Raw genomic sequence first — 21,003 nt, 5'->3', positions numbered from 1 at the left:
CACAAGGAGACGTCTGTTCCTGAAAGATGGGTATCGTTGAAAGGAACGCTGGGGATGTTTGGCCTGAAGAACTCATCGTCAAAACATCGGTCTCTTATAAACTAAGCTATTGGCCGTACTCAGAGTATGATACACATAGAGGCGGATAACCGTACATCAAATCATTATAAAAGCTCTCAAAGGGGAAGAGGTAAAAGCGCGTTTGTGATTGGCCAAAAGAACGTGTATTGTTATTTTTTATTTTTTTTGCAGGTAACTTGAAAAAAGTAAAAATAAAAATAAAATAAAAAAATTAAGCCATTTGAGGAAATCAATCAAAGGCTGGAACTTTACTCTAACCATTTAACAAGTTGCTTGCTTGCCGACAAAAGCTATTATTCGGTAGACCCTCACACTTTCACAAGTACAAAGCCGAATGACCGAAACGGTGCAGACACAAGTTCACCCGACGCCTAAAGTAGCACGCAATTACACAATATGGAATGAAAGAGACATTGATCTATTATTGAGTGAATTGGAAAAACCAGGAGCCTACAAACAATGGAAAGAAAACAAATCAAGCTTTGCCAAGGGGATCACTGGACAAGAATTCAGCAATCCAATGAATCAAGAAGCTATCAAGTTCAAGATTCGTTGGCTGGAAAGTCGGTTTAAGAGTTGGCATGAGCAGCTTACGTTGACGCAACAGAAGCCTGCCGTACATGCGGCGCTTCGAGGTAATAAGCAAGAGACACGAGACCGAACAAGAGCTTAGAAAGGAACAGTGCACGTTTATTCATGATACTATTAAACTTGAATAATAGAAAAGATGATGAAAGAATTCCCTTATTACGACCGTTGTAAACCCATACTTGGAAGTAGTATGACATCGACCGATATAAACACCAACAACAACACGAGCACAAATACAGACACCAACATCACTACTAACACGAGCGACACCCCTACTTCCAGCGTCAACTCAGAATCCCATCGAGCCATGAATATACCAACTGCCGTGCCGTCAGGGTGCCCTTACTCCCCGAGTTCCAGTACATCGAGTGGCAGCCAAGGCGCTCGCTCGACAGCAGCACAGTCCTCCTCGACCTCTAACACACAAAAAATTTTACCGCAAGTCCAAACACGTCCATTCAAACGAATAGCCAGCAATGCTGAACGATTAGAGACCTACAGCAAACGACCCCATACAATGACACATGCAGGCATTGAACCTTATCACCTATTGCAAAGGTAAGAAATAAAATACATGTGTTTTGCAAAGATTCATGCATTCATTCGAACAATTCTCTTGTGGGTGCGGATGTAATTATAGACCAGAGAGCGGTGCCTCAGAGCAGTTCATATTAAAGACAATGGAATATGATTTGGAGTTTAGAAAAATGGAGCACGATGAACGAATGCAACAAATGAAATTAGAACAACTCAAACTAGAAATAGAGTTACAGAAATTGAGAAAATAATACAAAACATACTATCCAACCTTTTGAATTGTCCATTCAAAAGGTTTCTGTACACTCTGAAAAAAAGAAAAAAGAAAAAAGAATCCGAACCCTCCCCCCACCCAGCTATCGAGGCATTGCCACTCTGATACTATTATCTATATAATAGATATATATATATATATATATATATATATCCATGCTTTTCTTTGTCCCAATCCCTCTTATCTTTTTGTACATAAACTAATTCATCAGGGATAGAACAATAAAAATGTTGTTTGATTGGTTATATATTGAGCAAAGGTTTAATTCTGAGGTTCGGGTCGGGCTTTTCTTTTTTTTTTTTTTTTTTGGCTATGGAAGGCGGGATCACACTGAGGCTCCATTGGGGGGCCAACAGGGTAAAATGATGGTATGGCACTAATCCATTCATCCCTCTCTATCCAGTAAAGCATTTTTAGCCATGGTAAACATCAACCTACATACAATCTACAGCCTACTTATGCATCCATCCATCCTAAGATGATATGTTCATTATATCTAATCAATTTATACGTCCATCAATGATTGTGTCTCTATTGTTAGCCTACTAGACTTCACCACAACAGAAAGAAGCGTGGACACGTTTCCGCCGGTCACGGTCGTATTGGTAAATGATCTCATTCGATATACATTTCTCCAGATGTTATTGTCAGAATTATTCTTACTATGCAGTAGAGGAGTAATTGACCTGACACCACCTTTGTTTTTTGTTTGTTTTTTTTTGTTCGTTCTTCTCATCCACCAATGTATTTTAGGTAAGCACAGAAAGCATCCTGGTGGTCGTGGTCTTGCTGGTGGTCAACATCACCACCGTATCAACATGGATAAGTACCATCCCGGTTACTTTGGTAAGGTCGGTATGCGTCACTTCCACTTGAAGAAGAACCCCAACTGGCGTCCTGTTGTCAACATTGACAAGCTCTGGACTCTTGCTGGTGAAGGTGTTCGTGAAAAGTACAAGAACACTGAAAAGGTTCCTGTTATTGATGTCCTCGAAAAGGTAAGGATCAGTGTAGTCAATACGAGCTTGAAAATAGGAAAAAAACAACAACAGTAGAAGAGTAGTCGACTTGGGCACAAAAAAACAGAAACAGATGTGGGCATTAGAAGACGGCATTAGTGAACGGGAATGGAGTCATCTGAAACTGAAAGTTGGATAACTGACGGACTCCTTTTGTAATGATATGATGAATAGGGTTACGGTAAGGTTTTGGCTAAGGGTGTCATCTCTCAACCTGTCATTGTCCGTACTCGTTTCGTCTCTGCTCTTGCAGAAAAGAAGATTAAGGCTGCTGGTGGTGCTATTGAGCTCATTGCTTAGATACGTCTACAACTCATTTTTATTCTGCCAATAAAAATAGTTTGCATATTGTAAATTGATTCACAAACGATGCTTTACACAACATGCCATCTCGTTATTTATGGATGCTTGAGAAGTTGATAATTGACGTTTCTCACATTTCATCAGATCACCGAGTTTTTTTTAAGGAAATCAAGCAGATTGGAGGCACAATGCATAAATAGGATACATGTCTGGGCTTTAAGCAAGTACGCATTTAGTAAAAAACGAAAAAATGATAGTCAAACATGAATCAATGAGAATAGCAAATAGACTAAAGGCGTTGGTTGTTGTTTTTTTTAATGGTTTATCACTTGGGTAAAAAAAATTCATAAAAGAAATTATTTTGATAATGAGTGATGTTTAGAAGCTTTATAAATAAAAAAAGTAAGAATAAAAACCAATCACTTTTTTTTTGATGTTTATGTTATTCGTATCGGGGCATCATTACATATACATATATATTATACTAATATATACATATACTTTTGTATATCATCATTGAAGATTGTAAAGTTGTTTATTTGGAGGAAGTGTACTTGGTGACAGCCTTGGTACCTTCAGAGACGGCGTGCTTGGCCAATTCACCAGGAAGGATGAGACGGACGGCGGTTTGAATTTCACGAGAGGAGATAGTGGAACGCTTGTTGTAGGCAGCCAACTTGGAGGCTTCAGAAGCAATACGTTCAAAGATATCGTTGACGAAGGAGTTCAAAATGGACATGGCCTTGTTGGAAATACCAGTATCAGGGTGAACTTGCTTCAAGACCTTGTAAATGTAAGAAGAGTAGGTTTCGCGACGAGTGATCTTCTTCTTCTTGGCATCAGTGTTCTTAGCCTTAGCGGGAGCCTTACCAGCTACAGTTTCTTTAGGAGCCATATTGAAATGAGATTAGGTGATGTGTGAAAAGAAGAAGAAAAAACAGGAAAAAGTGGATGAGATGTAATTTTTCCAGACTTTTTATATACAGCTCCCTATTTTTTTTTTATTTTTTTTTTCGCGTCAAAATTAAAAAAAAAAGGGAAATTTCCTAAAATGGGTTCAGTCGAAAAAGATACAACGAAATAGAATCTTAAAATCTTGAACATTTGACATTTTAACACGAAAACAACGCGTTATTACCCGCGATACTATGTATTATCTTGGTAGTCTTGAAATAAAAAAACTCGACAAAAAAATGGGACTGTTTTGGATCCACCTTTATTGCGCAGTATAAGGGACAAAATGGCTCAATGGACAGAATTAAAAAAAAAAAAAAAAAAATGCTGCCCTTTTTTTTAAAAAAAAACCACTGATGTGACTTCTCAATGTGTTTTGTATAAATTTAAACTTCTTGCTTTTCGTCTCCCCTTTTTCCCTTTTTACATTCATAAAGTTCATTTGTCAAACATCATTAACAATGTCTGGTGGTAAATCTGGTGGAAAGTCTGCTTCTGGCTCCAAGTCTCAAACTCGTTCTTCTAAGGCTGGTCTTCAGTTCCCCGTTGGTCGTATCCATCGTCTTTTGCGTCGTGGTAACTATGCCCAACGTGTGGGTGCTGGTGCTCCTGTGTACTTGGCTGCCGTCCTTGAATATCTCGCTGCTGAAATTCTCGAATTAGCTGGTAATGCTGCTCGTGATAACAAGAAGTCTCGTATTATCCCCCGTCACTTGCAATTAGCCATCCGTAACGATGAAGAATTAAACAAACTTCTCGGTCATGTTACCATTGCTCAAGGTGGTGTCCTTCCCAACATTCACGCTTCCTTGTTGCCCACCAAGACCAAGAAGGCTGGTGCCTCTCAAGAACTTTAAATATATGGGCATCAACTTGTTTGAATATATTTATATATAACTTCGCTATTTACCCTTGAATTCTTTGATTCTCCAACTCCTTTCATGACGAAAACTTACAGCTTTCTTGACGTCCTTGTAACGGCTTTTATCTTTAACCTTTTGTGTTTTGTTTCTAGTATATAAATGCAGATTGTAGGATGATCACCCAGTTTGTTATCAAGTTCGACTTATTAAAAAATTCCCCAAGTTTTTCTTTATTCCAAATTCGCTTTTTCTATTTATAAAACTTAAGCTGATCTTGTACAGATTTTTTTTTTTTTTTGAAGTTTTTTTTTGTGTGTTTTCGGGGCAGTTGAGAGGCAGTGGGCATTTGTTTTTGTGTAGACTGCAAAAAAAGTTTGATGCACAGAAAAAAAAAGGAAGAAAAAAAGATTGCGGTTGCCATAGATACACATACACATCGATACTCTATTTGACAAGTGATAAATGCATATGAACAAGTTTCATGGGCATAGTAGCGTCATAGTATATACATTTGTATGCTCTTATTTTAAGGCGCCATCAGTGGACATAAAAATGGCACAAAGTCCACTTTTATCACATTCACCGAGCAAAGCCTTCCATTTCCCTTGCATTTTATAATTTTCTTTTTTTTTTTAATCTATGCGCAACAAATGCACAAGATTTAATAAATATCAATCAAGTGCATGAAAACCAAAATGGGTGTTTCCGTTTTTGTAACCTTTTTTTGTTTTTATTATATGAAGCTATTTACATGAAAAACTTGCAATTAGAAAAGGGAAAAAAGAAAAAAGTTGGGATTTAAGCAATAAAATAAGTTTAATAAAGGGAAAAAAAGGGAACGGGGGGGATCGACTTTGTTAAGTAGAAACAAAGGTGTTCGAAGTTGGTAGGGGTAATATTTATAATTGATATGAGCAGCAATGAGTATTTGTTGTAAATGTCTTGTGAGTGATATTGGCTGATATTTGTTGTTGTTGGTTTTTTTTTTTGTTTATCGTTTTAAACCAAAAAAAAAAGCATATTTAACCGCCAAAACCGTAGAGAGTACGGCCTTGTCTCTTCAAAGCATAGACGACATCCAAAGAAGTAACAGTCTTTCTCTTGGCATGTTCAGTGTAAGTAACGGCATCACGGATAACGTTTTCAAGGAAGACCTTGAGGACACCACGGGTTTCTTCGTAGATTAAACCAGAGATACGCTTGACACCACCACGACGGGCAAGACGACGAATAGCAGGCTTGGTAATACCTTGAATGTTATCACGAAGAATCTTTCTGTGACGCTTGGCACCACCCTTTCCGAGACCTTTACCACCTTTTCCACGACCAGTCATTTTGAATATTTATATAAATCGATGAATAAAGAGAAAAAGAAAAGAAAAAAGGAAAAAAATCTCTCCCAGATCTTTAAAAACGTTTATTTAAATATGTTTTCAGAAAAGTCACAAGGGGAGTGGAGGCCAAAAAAAAAAAAACTAGACAAAAACAAAAAAAAAATTTACAAAGTGATTAAAAAAAAAAAGTATACTTTTTCACTCTGACAAATTTTTTTTTTTTTTTCACGCGAAATAATTTTTTCGCATTTTTTTTTTTTTTGTTTGCAAATATGAAGACCTGAAATTTTATGATTCTTATTGCTGTCTCTATCCAAAAATAAGAAAAAAATTGAACACATATACACAAACAGTAGAAATTTTCAAACACATTGGAAAGGCACTAATTTTTTTAAACCAATATATTTGATTTGCAAAAGGATTGCCAACAATGTCTGAGAATAGTAGAACATGGTGTGTTGATGATTTTTTTTTTTTTTTTTTTTTTTTTTTTGTCGTTTTAACCCGGACATGAGGGAAGGAGAGGAAGCGTGATAGCAACGCGATGAATAAATTTTTTTTTTCGCAGCTTTTTTTTTTTTTTTGCTAAATGACCGCGCAGATGAAAGAAATAAAAAAGAAATGTAGCTTTCCAAATACTTATATGGAAAGTAGATTGAATTGAATATCCGCAATCAGAATCTTATAAATAGTCAACGGCTAGTTCTTGAAAGATTTCTTTTCCTTTTTTTTTCCCTTTTTTAAATTTTCGCAAAACACATTCTTATTAAATATGGCTCGTACTAAGCAAACAGCTCGTAAGTCTACCGGTGGTAAGGCTCCCCGTAAGCAATTGGCTACCAAGGCCGCCCGTAAGTCTGCTCCCTCTACTGGTGGTGTTAAGAAGCCTCATCGTTACAGACCTGGTACTGTCGCTCTTCGTGAAATCCGTCGTTACCAAAAGTCTACTGAACTCTTGATCCGTAAGCTTCCTTTCCAACGTCTCGTCCGTGAAATCGCTCAAGACTTCAAGACCGATTTACGTTTCCAATCTTCTGCTATTGGTGCTCTTCAAGAAGCCTCTGAAGCTTACCTCGTCTCCCTCTTTGAAGATACCAACTTGGCTGCTATCCACGCCAAGCGTGTCACTATTCAACCCAAAGATATCCAATTGGCTCGTCGTCTTCGTGGTGAACGTTCTTAAATACAATTTTGTAAGGAACTTTGATATAATCTTTTCAGAATACCCCTCTCCTCTACTCCTCCCGTTTATTTAGCAAAGACCTGGAAAAGGTCTATTTCGTTCATCAGTCATCTTTTCTAATCAATTAAAGCTATTATTATTTTAAACAAAAAAAATTGAAGTTGGGTCTTTGTTTGTACAGTTTTATTTTTATCTTTCGGGCTTTTTCAATAATTGAAACTAATAAACTTGTTTTTTCCACTCCAACATGTCAATCACTTTGAAGATGTTTTTGCAGATGGATGTCAAAGTCTTAAAGGAAGGGTCCGAGTGCTGTTCCTGTATCATCTTGTCAGAAACCGTTGTGTAACATTCCAACGGGCAAAAGAAGACGAATCGACCATGTATGTAGACGGTGAGTGCCTGTTTTTTTTTTGACAACATTTATGACTGGCAAATGTCAATGTCAATCACACTCGACTTTTTTTTGTATTTTTCTTTTTTCTTCTGTGCAACGATAGAGCCTTCTCCATGTGTTAAATGTAAAAGCTGGCACGGACCTAACGTCTGTGTTGAAATACCGACATTTTTAAAAACTATTGCTCATTGAAAACGACAAGAGAATGTACAGAATGACAAACAAGAAATAGATGAAAGAAAGCGAGTCATTTCGGGTTTGTTTTATTTACAAAAGGATTGATAGAAAGAGAACAACTCCATCTACACATGAGACAAATATAATAATTACTATCGAACTTGATTAAAAAAAAGGACTTCAAATCGAATAGGGATATCAAATTAAACGGATAAAAACATGATGCTATGCTGAAAGATCGTGGTTTTTGTTATAGTCGTAAAAAGCTGAATACACAGCTGCGTACAATATGATTTAGGATTGTTTTGTAGCGACTTTTTTCCATAGAAATGTTTAAAGTTCTTGAGAGGCACCAGCCTTCTTGGTCTTGGTGGGCAACAAGGAAGCGTGAATGTTGGGAAGGACACCACCTTGAGCAATGGTAACATGACCGAGAAGTTTGTTTAATTCTTCATCGTTACGGATGGCTAATTGCAAGTGACGGGGGATAATACGAGACTTCTTGTTATCACGAGCAGCATTACCAGCTAATTCGAGAATTTCAGCAGCGAGATATTCAAGGACGGCAGCCAAGTACACAGGAGCACCAGCACCCACACGTTGGGCATAGTTACCACGACGCAAAAGACGATGGATACGACCAACGGGGAACTGAAGACCAGCCTTAGAAGAACGAGTTTGAGACTTGGAGCCAGAAGCAGACTTTCCACCAGATTTACCACCAGACATTGTTAGATATAATTTTTAGTCTTAAAAAAGATCAATAAAGAACAATAGAAGCAGAAAAAAAAAACTTTTGAAACGACTTTGAGAAATTTATGTGAGGTTTTTATACTCTTTTCAAAGTAATGAACCCCCGATGCATTATTTCCTAAAATGGAAAGAAAAAAAGATTGCAAATTTTTGCAATTTTTCTTTTTTTTTTTTTGCCCTTAACGCGAGGTACACTTGTGCAAAAAAAAAAAAATTGACATTTTCTGTTTTTCGCCAATTTTTCACCAAAACAAATGATGCCTGAGTAGGGCAAAGAATAGCTTTTCTAAAAAAATTTTTTTTTACTTTTGCAATGATTATTAGTTGTTATAGTTCGGATGAAATACGCGTTTTTTTCGTGTTTTCACGATTATTTAACCATATTTTTTGCAATTTTGTAGTGTCGTCCTTTATACTTTTTTTTCATTTTTCTTTTTTCTGCAACTGCAAAAAAAAAATTCAATGAAATGCAAACTTCCATTTTTGGAATACACGTCACATACTCCAAATTTATATATAAAGCAGTCTGTCTCTCTCCGTTTTTCTATTGTTTTCCTTTTTTTTTTGTTACAACTTTTGTCTCTAATATTAAGAATAAAATGGCTGCCGACGCTTCCACCAAAAATGCTACCAAGGCTAAGACCACTGATGCCAAGAAGAAGAAGATCACCCGTCGCGAAACCTACTCTTCTTACATTTACAAGGTCTTGAAGCAAGTCCACCCTGATACTGGTATTTCCAACAAGGCCATGTCCATTTTGAACTCCTTCGTCAACGATATCTTTGAACGTATTGCTTCTGAAGCCTCCAAGTTGGCTGCCTACAACAAGCGTTCCACTATCTCCTCTCGTGAAATTCAAACCGCCGTCCGTCTCATCCTTCCTGGTGAATTGGCCAAGCACGCTGTCTCTGAAGGTACCAAGGCTGTCACCAAGTACACTTCCTCCAAATAAATAACCAATCACTTCAATCATCATCGCAAACAATCTGTTCAAGGATCGACATTCTTTGTAATATTCCATCTCTTATTTTGCTTTTATAAATAATACAGAAAATTGAAGTTCTTCGTTTTTCATACCATTACCCTTTATATATGCTCCCACTTTTTGCGCACATTTTATTGTACAGACCCACTCACTCGTTTTTTTTTTTTAATAAATATTGATTTCATTTTTCTTACATAATCAAAAGGATCAGGAAAATCTTGTTGCTTCTCAGTTTATTTTGCAGTATAAAGCTTGGCAACCCAGTGTTTTATTTCATTTCACTGTATTCTTTTTAAAGCACATGCAGTTGTGACTGCAGATAGAATTAATAGGACTTGGGAACAGAAAATATGTCTGATTTACTGGTGCTGTCGGTATCAAAATCGCCCATACTAGCATAGAAATCGTTCAGGTCGTCCTCAAGCGTGTTCTTCTTGCTCTTGGCTTCCGCTTCTTTCCTTTTCAACTCTTCCTCTCGTTCTTTTGCCTGCTTTTGTTCCTCTTCTTTCTGCCGTCTTTCGTCTTCAATCGCTTTTGAATATTCGGTACCGTACAATGCTTTGTCCCAATAAGCCTTTAAACCTTCCAGAGGATTGACGGACGTTATTGTCCATTCTGTCTCGCCATAAACGGGTATAAAGCTTTCTTCAGTAGCAAATGAGGCTGAGACCTTGCGTCCGTCTATCGTTAATGACTGTGTAGCATAGTCCAAAGCTAAAGATGCTGACTGGGAACGAAAGAAGAGATTTGCTTTCTGTGATGAGCTAAAAGGAAAAAAATTTTGAGGCCTTTTTTGTCTATTAGAATTTTACCTGAACATCAAAAAATTCTACAAAAGCAAATTCACAAGACATCTTTGTAAGTTTGTCTCTGATGAGAATAGTTCGGTAAACACCCTGTAAAGTTTGTACTGCGCTGTAAATAGATTCTTCTGTTGTTAAGTGGTCCAACTGGCGTAAAAGTAAAAAACGACTGGGAACAGCCGATATATCTCTTGTGCCATCATTGATTTCTGTCGTGCTTGTTTCTTGCAATCTTTTTTCAGATGCCTCACCTAAACACATGTGTTGAGTGTAAGCAGCGGACGAACAAATGCAATCTACATAACATTAAAACTGCAAAAAGAAAAAAACGAGCTTTACTTTGATAAGATCTTTTACACTCAAAACAAAGACGACGACTACCAGGATTAAACTTGCCACACTACATACGGAAAGAAGATCCCATGAGTAAACCCACAGTTTTGAATTCAAACTCAAGCAAAAGAAGAACAACTTACTATGTTACAACGCCATTCTTCTGCGGTATCTCTTTGATGACCTTTTTTACAATAGTCAACACGGACAAAATAAGAGTCCATCTCGAACCGTTTATACTTTTCCACAAACTGAATAGCATGACCAACACTTGTGAACCGAACAAAAGCAAACTTTTTTGATTCACCCGTTTCGCGATCCTTGATCAGTGACACATCTTCAACACTTGCACTCATAGTGGTTAATTGATTTTGAATCTATACAGTTGTGTTTCAACCAGTGGGGGGGTTTGTGAGATTAGCGGATATACTGTTTCCTTGTAACATGCAAATTCGAAATACGAGTTTTTTTTTTTTTTCTAATGGAATGTACATCGACTTCTCTTGCTTTATCAGGTAAGTTTCTCAATACAACATTGATATTGGGTGTTAAAGGCTCTTCATCCTGTCTTCGTTGTTCTTCATCATAGCGACTACTACTGCGTCTATAACGATCATACTCATCATCCTCGTCGTCTTCAGGGGATGAACGACGGCCATAACGGTCAAAAGTTCTGCGGCTATAGCGTTCTCCTCTATGGTTAATGGGGTTGTCAATGTCTGGAGAATGGCTACGATCGGATCGGTCGTGACGACGGCGGCTTCTATAATCGTAGCTGTCTCTGTCTCTGTCTCTGTCTCTGTCTCTGTCATTCCTGCTACTGGTCGTTTTACGATTACCATTTCTATCGTATTCACGACTGGATGGCTAATATAATTCGTAAGACAAGAATCAGCGATGGACTTTTTCAAAAGCGTAAAACAGTGACGGGGGGAAATTCGTCTTCATCAAAAGAAAGTTACATGGTCAGACTTATGACGATAATCTAAAGTTGGACTACGAGATCTTCGTCGAGTCGAAGAAGATGCTGTATCTCTTGTAGAATGAGAATGTCGCGAGCTATTGGACATTATAAGCGGCTTGAATGAATTTCTCAAAAAACAGGTGTAGTTTTAAAAAAATGAAAAGAAAATGAGAAAAAAAAGAAAAACCGGATGAAATCTCAGCAGGAGAAAGGAAAAATAAAGGTTCCTTTTTTTGGAATGAAGCAAATCAAAAAACAGGGCTCTTTCCGCTTTTTAAATGGTTCCATTAAGCTAACCAGCCCCTATCAAGTTTTACCTTTTTTTTTTTATCTCTAAAACTGCTTGTTTTCCATACCTTTTGTCTTTTTTTATACCTTTTGTGTTGTCTACCTTCTTTCAAAAAGGCTCTGCTTTTCGCCTTTTTTTTTTTTTTTTTTTTTTTTTTTTTTGCCATTCAGACCAGCATGAAAGATCAGCTTTTTGAATTACTTCAACCTTGGCTTGTCAAACTCGATGCTTCTGTACGATCGATCGCTGCCAATGTTACTGTAGAAACGGACTGGGCACAGTCTTCTTATGGTTCATGGTAAAAGAATGACACTTTAATGATGGAATTGTTTTTGCAATGATAAACTCATTTTTTCTTCAGGTATAATCAGCCTTTTCAACATGGTTTAGAGCTATTGTTTCTTGCGACAACGTATGGTTTCGTCACTTACTTCATGTTCCGTCGGCTACTGACTCCGGGCACCAAGAATTATGAACGTCTGGTGGCATTTCAACCTGTTATGAAAGCCTCTGTCACAGAAAGGTCGGTGACCTTTGCCTTATTTCTATCATTATTACTGACGTTAACGCATAAGGTCATCCGACACCGGGTATGGTTTATGCTGCAACCATGTCATATGAGCGGCGTCCTGCTTTTATTTACGCTTGTTTATCCTAACAAACGGTCACCCATTCCTCAAATCTTTTTCAACATATATCTTCATTTGCAATGGGGCGCTTTGGCAGCCTTGGCCTTCCCAGACTTGAGAGAACATTCTTTAATAGGTGAGACGTTCAACTTTTTTGCTGGTAAGTGGATAAAATAAATTTTTGTTGGGAGTCACCCAGCTATTGGGGGGTTGTTCATTGTTTGTTAATCCCGGTTTTTCTATCCCGTTGGGTGTTCTCTATAGAGCATATTTTATTGCTATTGGTACCCGTATATATGATATACAGCCGTCGATACATTGTTCTGCCGAGATCCAAGGAGATTTTGTTTTTGTCGTTCTTCTCCTACAGTTTCTTCCATACACCGTTATTGCATGTTATCTCGCTTACTACTGGATTCAACTTGAATTACATGTGGGCCCCACCTCCCAGTACGTTTAGAAACAAACTATTGAATTATGCCATGAGCACTATTAAATTAACACACTTTTTTCTCTTAATATACTACGTTAGTTAAAATACTGCTTAGATTAGGTCCCTTCTATCGAATTGTTATGTATGGTATGGCATTCATCTTTAAATTTATTACACGCTTTATCCTCGTTGAAGGCATCGTTTCCATTCTACCACGCAAGCAAGTACCCATTCAAAGCTATAAACAACCACCACGTTCCAAAAAGATCAATTGAAACCATTACAGTAATACCCCCTTTTAATACTTATCCGATGAAAGGATGATGTCACCTCATTTTATAATATTCATAATGTACAAACAATCACACACTGTTAGAATAAAATCTTTTTCCTTTTTTCTTTGTTTACTTTAGCTGGTCATTATGCAACCCTTCTGAATATGATCTGCGAGTACTTAAAGCATGATCGAGTTTAATGCGTGTAACATGAACACAATGCTATAGTTCGCACAATGTTATCAAAGCTTAACTTTTATTTTTCGTAATACTAGAGGTAGGTTTCTGTATCCAGATGAAATGCTTTTGATGGACTATTTTTGATGATAAATCAATTTTTTCTTGTAAACCTGCTTCCTAAATACGGCAATCATCCTAAATGTCAAAATAAAGAAAGAGTGTTGTACAGGAAAGATAAGAAGAACCTAGTACTTGCTTGATTAAGAAAAACCTTCTGTTACTCATAGAGTCCGTCATTCGTAATTGAAGCCGACTACAGCTTACAATATGAATAGATGCAGCGTCTTACTCTCTGTAAAGAAAATGTCTGTTTTCCCCTTTTAGCCAAACAAACCATGCGCAAACCTATATTATTTATCTACGTAGGAAATCCTAAAGGGATTCACAGTCTATAACTAATGGGAACTCGCAATTGCTTTCTTCCTTGAGGATAATGTCTTTTTCTATAGATGTTGTTTTCTCAATAGTCATCACTAACTTCAGATAAGGGTATGATTTCTTTATGTAAGAGACATGGACAGAACCTTATGTAGCTTGGCCTCAGGCATATCTTAAAGAGCTCTAACCTAAGTCTTACGCAACACACGACCCTCTTCTCGAAAGGATCATTTGCACAAGAAGAAATAAAACACTTGCAATACGTTGACCATTAACACCGAAATTCTCCATGACTGTCTTTGTAAAAAACAGTTCGTGGGCGAACAGTAATGAACTCCCGGGTTCTTCCAGCACAATGGGCGTTGATCTTATTGATACATCAACTGTTGTTGAGTGCCGAATTGATGGGTTTCCATCCATCCTTATAATAACAATCATTATTTTTTACAAAAGCATGTTTCATTACGTTACAACCAGGTTTTACTCAAGTCATGCTAATTTAATCCTTGTATACTGATCAAAATATATGTGGAAGGGTTTTTGTAAGTCATATCAGCAAAATGCCAGGTTAGCGAACAACTTGCTGTAATACATTAGCAAAAAGGTATAGGGCTCAGATTTTTGCTATATGAAAGAAAAAGAGGGGAGTGTCAATTGATTGGGTCAAATTCAAAAACAGCCGTTTTTGAGAACAGGAAAAAAAAAAAAAGTGAATGTTATGGATTTTTTGTTCTGCTTTTGTTTTAATATTTTCATCTGATTCAATATGGTAAGTTAGCCCTAGTCATAACCCTTTATTCATAGCTCTTATTTCTACAGCAAAGCCCTTAACCGAATAATACCTGTTATATGCTAGACCACAGCAGCTCGTCCCACCTTTGATCCTGCTAGAGGCAATGACAATAAAGCACCTAGCTTCCAATATAGTGCTCGTGACCTTGCTTCGCATACTAAACTCAAATTCAGACAACCTGGTCAAGGCACAACTGACGAAATCGGTGATAGAGAACAGTTATTAGAAGAATTGAGAAGAGCAGAAAGAGAATATTTTGAAGAAAAAGCAGGTGGGCCATCAAGCTCTCGATTAATAAAAGATCAGGAGGAAAAGAACGAAGAATCACCAAATGAAGAAAAACAACGATTAATGGCTGAGGCGGCGCGGTTAGCACAGTTAGATAAAGATGATAGCGGACAAGAAAGTGACAGCGATGACAGCAGTGGAAGTAGTAGTAGTAGGTGAGTTGAAACACTTATGTTGTAAGGCAATTGTATAATGTTATCATTGATCTAACATTGCCAGCATCCCATTCTTCGCCCCCCTTCTTTTTCTTTCCTTCTGACTTCAGCGAAGATGACGACGATGATGATGATGATAATGCAGCAGAACTCTTAGCTACTTTACAGCGTATTCGAAAAGAGCGTGCAGAAGAAAAAGAACGACAAGAACGAGAGGCTCGACAAGAAGCAGAGGCAGAGGCAGAGAAGGAAGCCATGAGTGGCAATCCTCTTTTAAATATTGGCACTGAAAAACGTGATTTTACTGTGAAAAGAAGGTGAGCAATATTTTCTCAATTGATGAGTCACCTAGGAAAAGTGCGTGCCTTGGCATGTCAAATCTAAACTGCTGTTCATCTTTCTTAGGTGGGACGATGATGTTATTTTCAAAAATCAAGCAAAAGGCCTTGATGATAAACCTAAAAAGAGATTCGTCAATGATATGTTGCGCTCTGACTTCCACAGAAAGTTTCTTCACAAGTATATTCACTAATTATGTACTCATAGTGCCTTCAAGTTTATTTGATTCTATTTATCCTCCCTAAACAAAATAAAGAAAACAAAGCAAATGAATACTTTCTTTTATTGTTACACATAAAACCCGAGTAAAGCAATGCTGCGGCTCTTGATCTTTTGTTGCGTGTCATCCTGGTCGAGATCAACAGCATAAGTGTACACTTGAAACGCTATAAAAAGGCTTTTGTCGATTCCGATTGTTTTGTATTTCCATATTCTTCTTCCTCTTATTGATCCAAAGTTACGAAATCTAACGATTTAATATGTCCTTACAGAAGTCTACGTGTTCTCTAGATATCTCATTGCTTCCAGAATTTGGCTGGTCAATCAAAGATCAACCTGTCTATGGCCCCGGTTCTGTATTTCAAGGAATTGTCAAGCTAAAGTTGCTGTCGCGTGTGCCCAATATTGAAAAGGTCAAGTTGAGTTTTCGCGCTTACGAGTGTATTCCACCTTTTGAAATCTCTCCTGGCGTGTTGCGAAAAGCTCGAAGTAATCTTTTTGCAGTGCAACGGACTCTGTGGAGCGCCAAATGTGATGGCGCAGCAAAAAAGTTTGAAGCAAATTCAGAATACACTTTCCCGTTTACAATCCAAATGGCGTTACTACAACTTCCTCCTTCTGCCAATCACCCTGCTTATCAATGCAAATATCAGCTTGTCGCTAGTCTTGAAACCTCAAAGGAGAACGATGCTCAGTCAGCAATAAATACCAGCGTACAATGCTCAAAGGATGTCCTGTATATGCCTTATATTGAGACCAAACTTCTAAAGAAACCAATTTTGCTTGAAGCACGAAGAGGACATTTGTCTGTCCACGCAGAAATTTCATCTTTTGATTATGTGCCGAATGATACTATTCCAATTACCATGAGCGTGTCGAGCTTCAAAATGGATAGAAAATCGCCTTTCAAATATGTAACCATTCAAGCTAAATTGGTCCGGGTCGTCCAAGTGATCGCTTTTGAAGGAATAAAAGACCATGTCGAGACTGTCAAAGTAAACCTTCACAAAATGCTCTTGATTAGCTGTCCAGCGGAGAATCATTCGAACGATATACAGAACACGCCTTGTCATAATAACGATCAACATTTATATTGTTGCAAGGCAACTATATCTTTACACATTCCTGCAGACGTGACGCCAAATGTCGATTATGGTAGACTTGCACAGATTCGCTATAAACTGCAACTCAGTGTACAACAGAAAGGCCCGATGGGTGGGATTTGGAACTACAACACAAAGCTGGAAGATATACCTCTCAATATCGGTACTTTGGGCTACGGTATAGGTGTGTCGCCAGACTTGAAGTTTTACTCGAAATACTATCCTGCACCAGCATCAAGCTATCAAAGTAATAGGAATGTCCCCAACAGCCATATGCCAACTCCAATGTTTATGAAGGCAATAGAGTATGAAGATGCGCTACCACTATATGAACCTCACAGGTTGCCTACTTATTCTGCGTCTCAGTTGACTGTATGAACTATCTATTTTCTATCTTTTACACTACGTACCATTAAAATTATTATTAAGTTTTAATTCAAGTAATTTTGTTAGCATTACCCTACTGCATCGCTCTTACCATGGCATCCCTTCCACCATCTTTTATTTTTTTTTTATGTATTTTGTACCATAATTTCCTTACTGCATGTGCAAGCTTCTGTAATAAAATGTACGAGTAACGCATAATGTTGTATACTGAACATTATTCTTGCTCAACTCCTTAGAATAGCTACTATTCAAAACAGAAATACTCATTTTACTCAACGTTGATTGTGCTTTGCTCCTATAGAAGGTTTACTGCTTATTATTAACCAGCTTTTCGTTACAAAACTGTATTGAAGATTTTGTCAGCACATACATTACCACATCAACCCTGAAGAGTAATTATCATTGTTACTCTTGCCGTTAGTTTTCCCAGAGGTAACGCATTCATAAAACTACCATGCATTTTTCGCAAGTAACAGAACAAGCAAAATACAGAAATGCGTGATAAAATGCGTACAACAAGTGACGCGCTTAAGTATATAGAAGTGATTTATAACCTGCGCAGCATGGATCGTCTCTTTTTCTTTCCTTTTCATTTCTACCTTTTCCATCCACCAAATCCTTTCTTGTACTATTCCCTTGAACGGTGTTAAACAGATATGTCGAATCGAAATTGGGCAGACCTGCCTTACGAAGTTCTGTTTAATGTTCTCAAACATCTTGAAGGAATACCAACCACTGATTCCTCTTTAACTCTGAACTCCCTTCTTTACTTGCGCACGCAAAGGAATTACATCAATTGTCAGCTCGTCTGCAAAAATTGGAAAATTGTAGCCACTCCATTTCTGCACAGAAATATCCATGTGAACAGCAAAGTGGTAGTTACTCTTTTGGAGTGGTTGAAGAAGAGTCCCAAACATGGGACATGGGTTAGATACATAAAGTTCCAAAAAGAGTTCTTATTCAACAACAACGATCCAGCCAACGTTTGCAGACAGTTTTTGCGTTTGTGTCCAAGACTCGAATACCTTGATTGTGAAGAAAACTTACGAACCATTGTTTGGTCAAGTATGTCGACATTTCGGGACGGTTACTTCGCTCAACTGAAAGATTTCATTCATTGCTGGTCTTGGAAGAAGACCAGTCGACCGCACAAAATGGTTGATATTTCTCTCTACACACGTGTAGCTTACCAATGCAGGTCTACATTGAAAAGTCTCTACTTACTTCTCGGTAGTGAAGGTACACAAGTTCTTTCCAATATGGCCATCGAAGAAATGGGTGTAGTTGGCCACTTTTCAATATTGGTTCATCAGTTGGATCAATTTGTTTCCTTAGAAAAATTGAACATCTCCTTCAGTTCACCTTGCAGTGTTGAAACATTGAAATCCATCTTGAGCAAAATACCAAAATCAGTGCAACAGCTGAAGATGGATGAATTGAACCTTCGAGATGATCAACAACACCAACGGGCAATACTGGATATCCTTCCTCATGATAATTCCGTAAAAACTATCATCATAAACGAACTCGTAGTATCATCCGCTGCTGTAGATGTGTTATCATTAGTTGTCTTTCCGAATTTGCAGCACTTGACAGTAGATACGATAAGTAAAGAGGACAGGCAAAACGACATCAGCTGGAGCACTCTGGTGAAACTATTTAATATGCCATTGTCGTCGTGTAAAATACAAGTGAAGAATAACAGTATATCGACTGAAGTTCTCCAACATTGTGTTGATTATGCATCTTCAGTAAATGGGAAGCAGAAGGTTTTGAAGCTTTCCCACTGCTATAGTGACGGCATAGACAATCCAGAAAAGAAAGGTCTTCAGCTTACATCGACACAAGAGCAAATCATTTTACAAATGGTAATTAATATCGAACACATTCATACCTACAACGTCAACAAAGCTATGGCAATACTTAAGCAATTTGAGCCACAATTCGTTCACGCTATTATGTGTCTGGATACTGCAAACTATAATATTTGTGATTCTGGATCTTGTGGCATGTACATAGATGGTGCAAGTAGGAATATAAAAGTCAATTACTATAACTGGTTTATATTTGAGCAATTGATAAAACTCTGTTGCTACCATGATCACCCAACGACACTGATCCTCGAGGACTTTATATTATTTGTTGAACCTCCCATTACTTTTTGCACACTGAACAAACCCAAAAACATTGATAAAATGGTACTCAAGACATCTATGCTGCATAGCATTACCTTTCCTTTTATTTCCTCAGTCATTCCTGTCATCAACAATCTTACCATTGAAAATCCTCTGTTCCTCAATAATACCGCCTGCCAACTATCTATTAGATTACCAGAAACCAAAATAATGCGAACGTTAGAAGTGAATTGTACAGCCTATGATTACGAATATCTTTCTTTTTCTTCTTGCTGCCAAATTGATTTTATGAAATACTTCTCTCCCTCCAAACAAGCAGTCCAAGCTGATGTACTGTATCAAGATAACAAAGCATATCACTCACATCTGAATCTGTTGTACTCCTTGCATGATGAAGATGACGATATTTACAGCACTAGCAGTAGCGATAGCGACACCGTAGATCCAATAGAAAGAACTGGAGACAGTTCTGACGATAATTCTGAAGACAGTATTGATAACAGCCCTGATGACACAACCATGAATGATGTAGTTACTGATGAAAGACCTGTAGCGATAAGCAATATGAACGCGGGACAACAACAGCGGCAACCGTCTGAGGAGGGAGGAATTAGCAGTCAACTTGCACAAGCTGTTGATGCCGCTTTGACACTTTCCAGCAGGCAGAGTAGTGTCGCACCCTTAGCCAATATTCCATCTCCACCTTCGATTGTTATCCCACCAAAGCCGCCTAAACCACCGAAAATGAAGCATTATTGTTTCTATATTGAATGTGAACTTGTAAATCAGGTTCATCTTACTTAACAATTACGCTACTCCAGTTCTAAACACGCTCATACCTTAAAGTCATTCATCGATGATAAATAGTTGCATATATGTTATATTCACAGATAGCGAAAACAGTCAATACACAAAAGTTACACTTACTACATAAATTGCTATTGTTTTAGTCCAAATATAAGTAAAATAAGTGCACGGTTGTCATGATGAGTTACATATATGCACAGTTTAATGTTGATTTGATTACGAGAAAATGCATTGCGTAACCACGCAAAGAGTTAAAGTAAAAAACAATTTTATTAAGATAACGAGAATTATAAAGTTTTTCGAACTATTATGCAGAGACGAAACTAAAGTATTGTCTAAGGGCATCAGATAAAACTTCAGGTAAAGAATTGATATCACGCAATACCATAAAGTATTGGAAGGGGAACGTCTCCAAATAAGATGTCATTTGTATGTCGTATTTACCATCCTTGATTGCATACTTAACATTGGTCATATTCAATATGGAATCCTTTTCAGGCTTGTTATCAACAATAATAAAGATAATCATTATTTGTTCTTCCATTGCTCGTCTAACAAGAGCCTGCAATGCTTCATGATCCTCACAAATACCATCAGAGATAATCAATTGTAAATGCCAAAGCTCTGCATTACCTGGTCCTGAAGCATGCTTAGCGTTTTCAAATAATCCAATTGAAGTTTCAATCAAGTTTTTGACGAATGTTTTTTGTTGAGCAAAAGTGAATTTCTGCATAACTTGAGCACCAGATTCTGATGTGAAAGGTTGATCAAAAGAATGCAGCAAGCGAACACGCTCACCAAAAGAAGTAATCGAAATTTCGCCAACTTCAAGTTGGGACAAAGCTTTTGATATGAGAGCAAGTGCCTCGTAAGCTAATTGTACCGAATGAGATTCTGACATGGATTTAGAGTCATCAACAGATATCATCACTTGATATTGACGTTTGCTTGGTTTTGTTCGACGTAACCAGATCTTATCTT

General features: G+C 37.6%; 14 protein-coding genes across 14 annotated transcripts; 9 read left to right on the top strand and 5 right to left on the bottom strand.

Moving 5' to 3' along the window:
* Positions 1 to 231: 231 nt before the first annotated feature.
* BDF20DRAFT_885181 (uncharacterized protein) lies at positions 232 to 1,636 on the top strand. The gene is made up of 3 exons (XM_053081923.1): positions 232 to 716; positions 804 to 1,230; positions 1,313 to 1,636. Exons 1-3 carry the CDS (start codon positions 416 to 418, stop codon positions 1,458 to 1,460), a joined length of 876 nt encoding a protein of 291 aa, XP_052933352.1. The 5' UTR covers positions 232 to 415; the 3' UTR covers positions 1,461 to 1,636.
* Positions 1,637 to 1,902: 266 nt separating this feature from the next.
* On the top strand, positions 1,903 to 2,802 carry BDF20DRAFT_907292 (ribosomal protein L18e/L15P; the record flags this gene model as incomplete). Its single annotated transcript, XM_053083364.1, has 4 exons — positions 1,903 to 1,905; positions 2,025 to 2,088; positions 2,237 to 2,481; positions 2,677 to 2,802. The coding sequence occupies 4 exons, from the start codon at positions 1,903 to 1,905 to the stop codon at positions 2,800 to 2,802; spliced, it is 438 nt and encodes a 145-aa protein (XP_052933351.1).
* Positions 2,803 to 3,340: 538 nt separating this feature from the next.
* On the bottom strand, positions 3,341 to 3,649 carry BDF20DRAFT_808941 (histone H2B; the record flags this gene model as incomplete). Its single annotated transcript, XM_053076577.1, has 1 exon — positions 3,341 to 3,649. A coding segment is annotated over one exon (309 nt), but the record flags the coding sequence as incomplete, so codon positions are not given.
* A 571-nt stretch (positions 3,650 to 4,220) lies between these two features.
* BDF20DRAFT_978732 (histone H2A) lies at positions 4,221 to 4,933 on the top strand (the record flags this gene model as incomplete). The annotated part of the gene is made up of 1 exon (XM_053085101.1): positions 4,221 to 4,933. The coding sequence occupies one exon, from the start codon at positions 4,221 to 4,223 to the stop codon at positions 4,614 to 4,616; it is 396 nt and encodes a 131-aa protein (XP_052933349.1). The 3' UTR covers positions 4,617 to 4,933.
* A 384-nt stretch (positions 4,934 to 5,317) lies between these two features.
* BDF20DRAFT_885175 (histone-fold-containing protein) lies at positions 5,318 to 6,093 on the bottom strand. The gene has a single exon (XM_053081922.1). It carries the CDS (start codon positions 5,954 to 5,956, stop codon positions 5,645 to 5,647), a length of 312 nt encoding a protein of 103 aa, XP_052933348.1. The 5' UTR covers positions 5,957 to 6,093; the 3' UTR covers positions 5,318 to 5,644.
* A 635-nt stretch (positions 6,094 to 6,728) lies between these two features.
* BDF20DRAFT_915375 (histone H3) lies at positions 6,729 to 7,139 on the top strand (the record flags this gene model as incomplete). The annotated part of the gene is made up of 1 exon (XM_053084303.1): positions 6,729 to 7,139. One exon carries the CDS (start codon positions 6,729 to 6,731, stop codon positions 7,137 to 7,139), a length of 411 nt encoding a protein of 136 aa, XP_052933347.1.
* Positions 7,140 to 8,042: 903 nt separating this feature from the next.
* Positions 8,043 to 8,641, bottom strand: BDF20DRAFT_885173 (histone H2A). Its single transcript, XM_053081921.1, has one exon. It carries the CDS (start codon positions 8,440 to 8,442, stop codon positions 8,047 to 8,049), a length of 396 nt encoding a protein of 131 aa, XP_052933346.1. The 5' UTR covers positions 8,443 to 8,641; the 3' UTR covers positions 8,043 to 8,046.
* A 424-nt stretch (positions 8,642 to 9,065) lies between these two features.
* Positions 9,066 to 9,419, top strand: BDF20DRAFT_837888 (histone H2b; the record flags this gene model as incomplete). The annotated part of the gene is made up of 1 exon (XM_053079097.1): positions 9,066 to 9,419. The coding sequence occupies one exon, from the start codon at positions 9,066 to 9,068 to the stop codon at positions 9,417 to 9,419; it is 354 nt and encodes a 117-aa protein (XP_052933345.1).
* A 252-nt stretch (positions 9,420 to 9,671) lies between these two features.
* BDF20DRAFT_686579 (uncharacterized protein) lies at positions 9,672 to 10,806 on the bottom strand. The gene is made up of 3 exons (XM_053076035.1): positions 10,732 to 10,806; positions 10,265 to 10,655; positions 9,672 to 10,179 (listed from the first exon to the last, which is right to left on the bottom strand). Exons 2-3 carry the CDS (start codon positions 10,514 to 10,516, stop codon positions 9,778 to 9,780), a joined length of 654 nt encoding a protein of 217 aa, XP_052933344.1. The 5' UTR covers positions 10,517 to 10,655; positions 10,732 to 10,806; the 3' UTR covers positions 9,672 to 9,777.
* BDF20DRAFT_824396 (uncharacterized protein) lies at positions 10,503 to 11,161 on the bottom strand (the record flags this gene model as incomplete). Its single annotated transcript, XM_053077890.1, has 3 exons — positions 10,503 to 10,655; positions 10,732 to 10,965; positions 11,081 to 11,161. Coding segments are annotated over 3 exons (468 nt in total), but the record flags the coding sequence as incomplete, so codon positions are not given.
* An 830-nt stretch (positions 11,162 to 11,991) lies between these two features.
* On the top strand, positions 11,992 to 13,288 carry BDF20DRAFT_885167 (TMEM164 family-domain-containing protein). Its single transcript, XM_053081920.1, has 4 exons — positions 11,992 to 12,139; positions 12,203 to 12,630; positions 12,735 to 12,920; positions 13,003 to 13,288. The coding sequence occupies exons 1-4, from the start codon at positions 12,018 to 12,020 to the stop codon at positions 13,176 to 13,178; spliced, it is 912 nt and encodes a 303-aa protein (XP_052933342.1). The 5' UTR covers positions 11,992 to 12,017; the 3' UTR covers positions 13,179 to 13,288.
* Positions 13,289 to 14,562: 1,274 nt separating this feature from the next.
* BDF20DRAFT_907285 (Pre-mRNA-splicing factor Cwf15/Cwc15) lies at positions 14,563 to 15,564 on the top strand (the record flags this gene model as incomplete). The annotated part of the gene is made up of 4 exons (XM_053083363.1): positions 14,563 to 14,565; positions 14,653 to 15,032; positions 15,143 to 15,349; positions 15,438 to 15,564. 4 exons carry the CDS (start codon positions 14,563 to 14,565, stop codon positions 15,562 to 15,564), a joined length of 717 nt encoding a protein of 238 aa, XP_052933341.1.
* A 217-nt stretch (positions 15,565 to 15,781) lies between these two features.
* BDF20DRAFT_885152 (uncharacterized protein) lies at positions 15,782 to 17,340 on the top strand. Its single transcript, XM_053081919.1, has one exon. It carries the CDS (start codon positions 15,851 to 15,853, stop codon positions 17,069 to 17,071), a length of 1,221 nt encoding a protein of 406 aa, XP_052933340.1. The 5' UTR covers positions 15,782 to 15,850; the 3' UTR covers positions 17,072 to 17,340.
* Positions 17,341 to 17,543: 203 nt separating this feature from the next.
* Positions 17,544 to 20,174, top strand: BDF20DRAFT_686472 (uncharacterized protein). The gene has a single exon (XM_053076033.1). It carries the CDS (start codon positions 17,737 to 17,739, stop codon positions 20,017 to 20,019), a length of 2,283 nt encoding a protein of 760 aa, XP_052933339.1. The 5' UTR covers positions 17,544 to 17,736; the 3' UTR covers positions 20,020 to 20,174.
* The last annotated feature ends 829 nt before the right edge of the window (positions 20,175 to 21,003 follow it).

Source organism: Mycotypha africana (assembly GCF_025528875.1).
Source record: "Mycotypha africana strain NRRL 2978 chromosome Unknown BDF20scaffold_9, whole genome shotgun sequence".
Lineage (NCBI taxonomy): Eukaryota > Fungi > Mucoromycota > Mucoromycetes > Mucorales > Mycotyphaceae > Mycotypha > Mycotypha africana.
This window is presented reverse-complemented; position numbering and strand designations above follow the sequence as displayed.

Bases quoted from the DNA above. Each gene is read 5' to 3' on its own strand.
- BDF20DRAFT_885181 (XM_053081923.1), top strand. From the start codon at position 416: ATGACCGAAACGGTGCAGACACAAGTTCACCCGACGCCTAAAGTAGCA. The intron at 717-803 runs GTAATAAGCAAG...CTTGAATAATAG, and splicing joins CGTACATGCGGCGCTTCGAG to AAAAGATGATGAAAGAATTC. The intron at 1,231-1,312 runs GTAAGAAATAAA...ATGTAATTATAG, and splicing joins CCTTATCACCTATTGCAAAG to ACCAGAGAGCGGTGCCTCAG.
- BDF20DRAFT_885175 (XM_053081922.1), bottom strand. From the start codon at position 5,956: ATGACTGGTCGTGGAAAAGGTGGTAAAGGTCTCGGAAAGGGTGGTGCC.
- BDF20DRAFT_885173 (XM_053081921.1), bottom strand. From the start codon at position 8,442: ATGTCTGGTGGTAAATCTGGTGGAAAGTCTGCTTCTGGCTCCAAGTCT.
- BDF20DRAFT_686579 (XM_053076035.1), bottom strand. From the start codon at position 10,516: ATGTGTTTAGGTGAGGCATCTGAAAAAAGATTGCAAGAAACAAGCACG. The intron at 10,180-10,264 runs GTAAAATTCTAA...TTTCGTTCCCAG, and splicing joins TAGAATTTTTTGATGTTCAG to TCAGCATCTTTAGCTTTGGA.
- BDF20DRAFT_885167 (XM_053081920.1), top strand. From the start codon at position 12,018: ATGAAAGATCAGCTTTTTGAATTACTTCAACCTTGGCTTGTCAAACTC. The intron at 12,140-12,202 runs GTAAAAGAATGA...TTTTTTCTTCAG, and splicing joins CAGTCTTCTTATGGTTCATG to GTATAATCAGCCTTTTCAAC. The intron at 12,631-12,734 runs GTAAGTGGATAA...TGTTCTCTATAG, and splicing joins GACGTTCAACTTTTTTGCTG to AGCATATTTTATTGCTATTG.
- BDF20DRAFT_885152 (XM_053081919.1), top strand. From the start codon at position 15,851: ATGTCCTTACAGAAGTCTACGTGTTCTCTAGATATCTCATTGCTTCCA.
- BDF20DRAFT_686472 (XM_053076033.1), top strand. From the start codon at position 17,737: ATGTCGAATCGAAATTGGGCAGACCTGCCTTACGAAGTTCTGTTTAAT.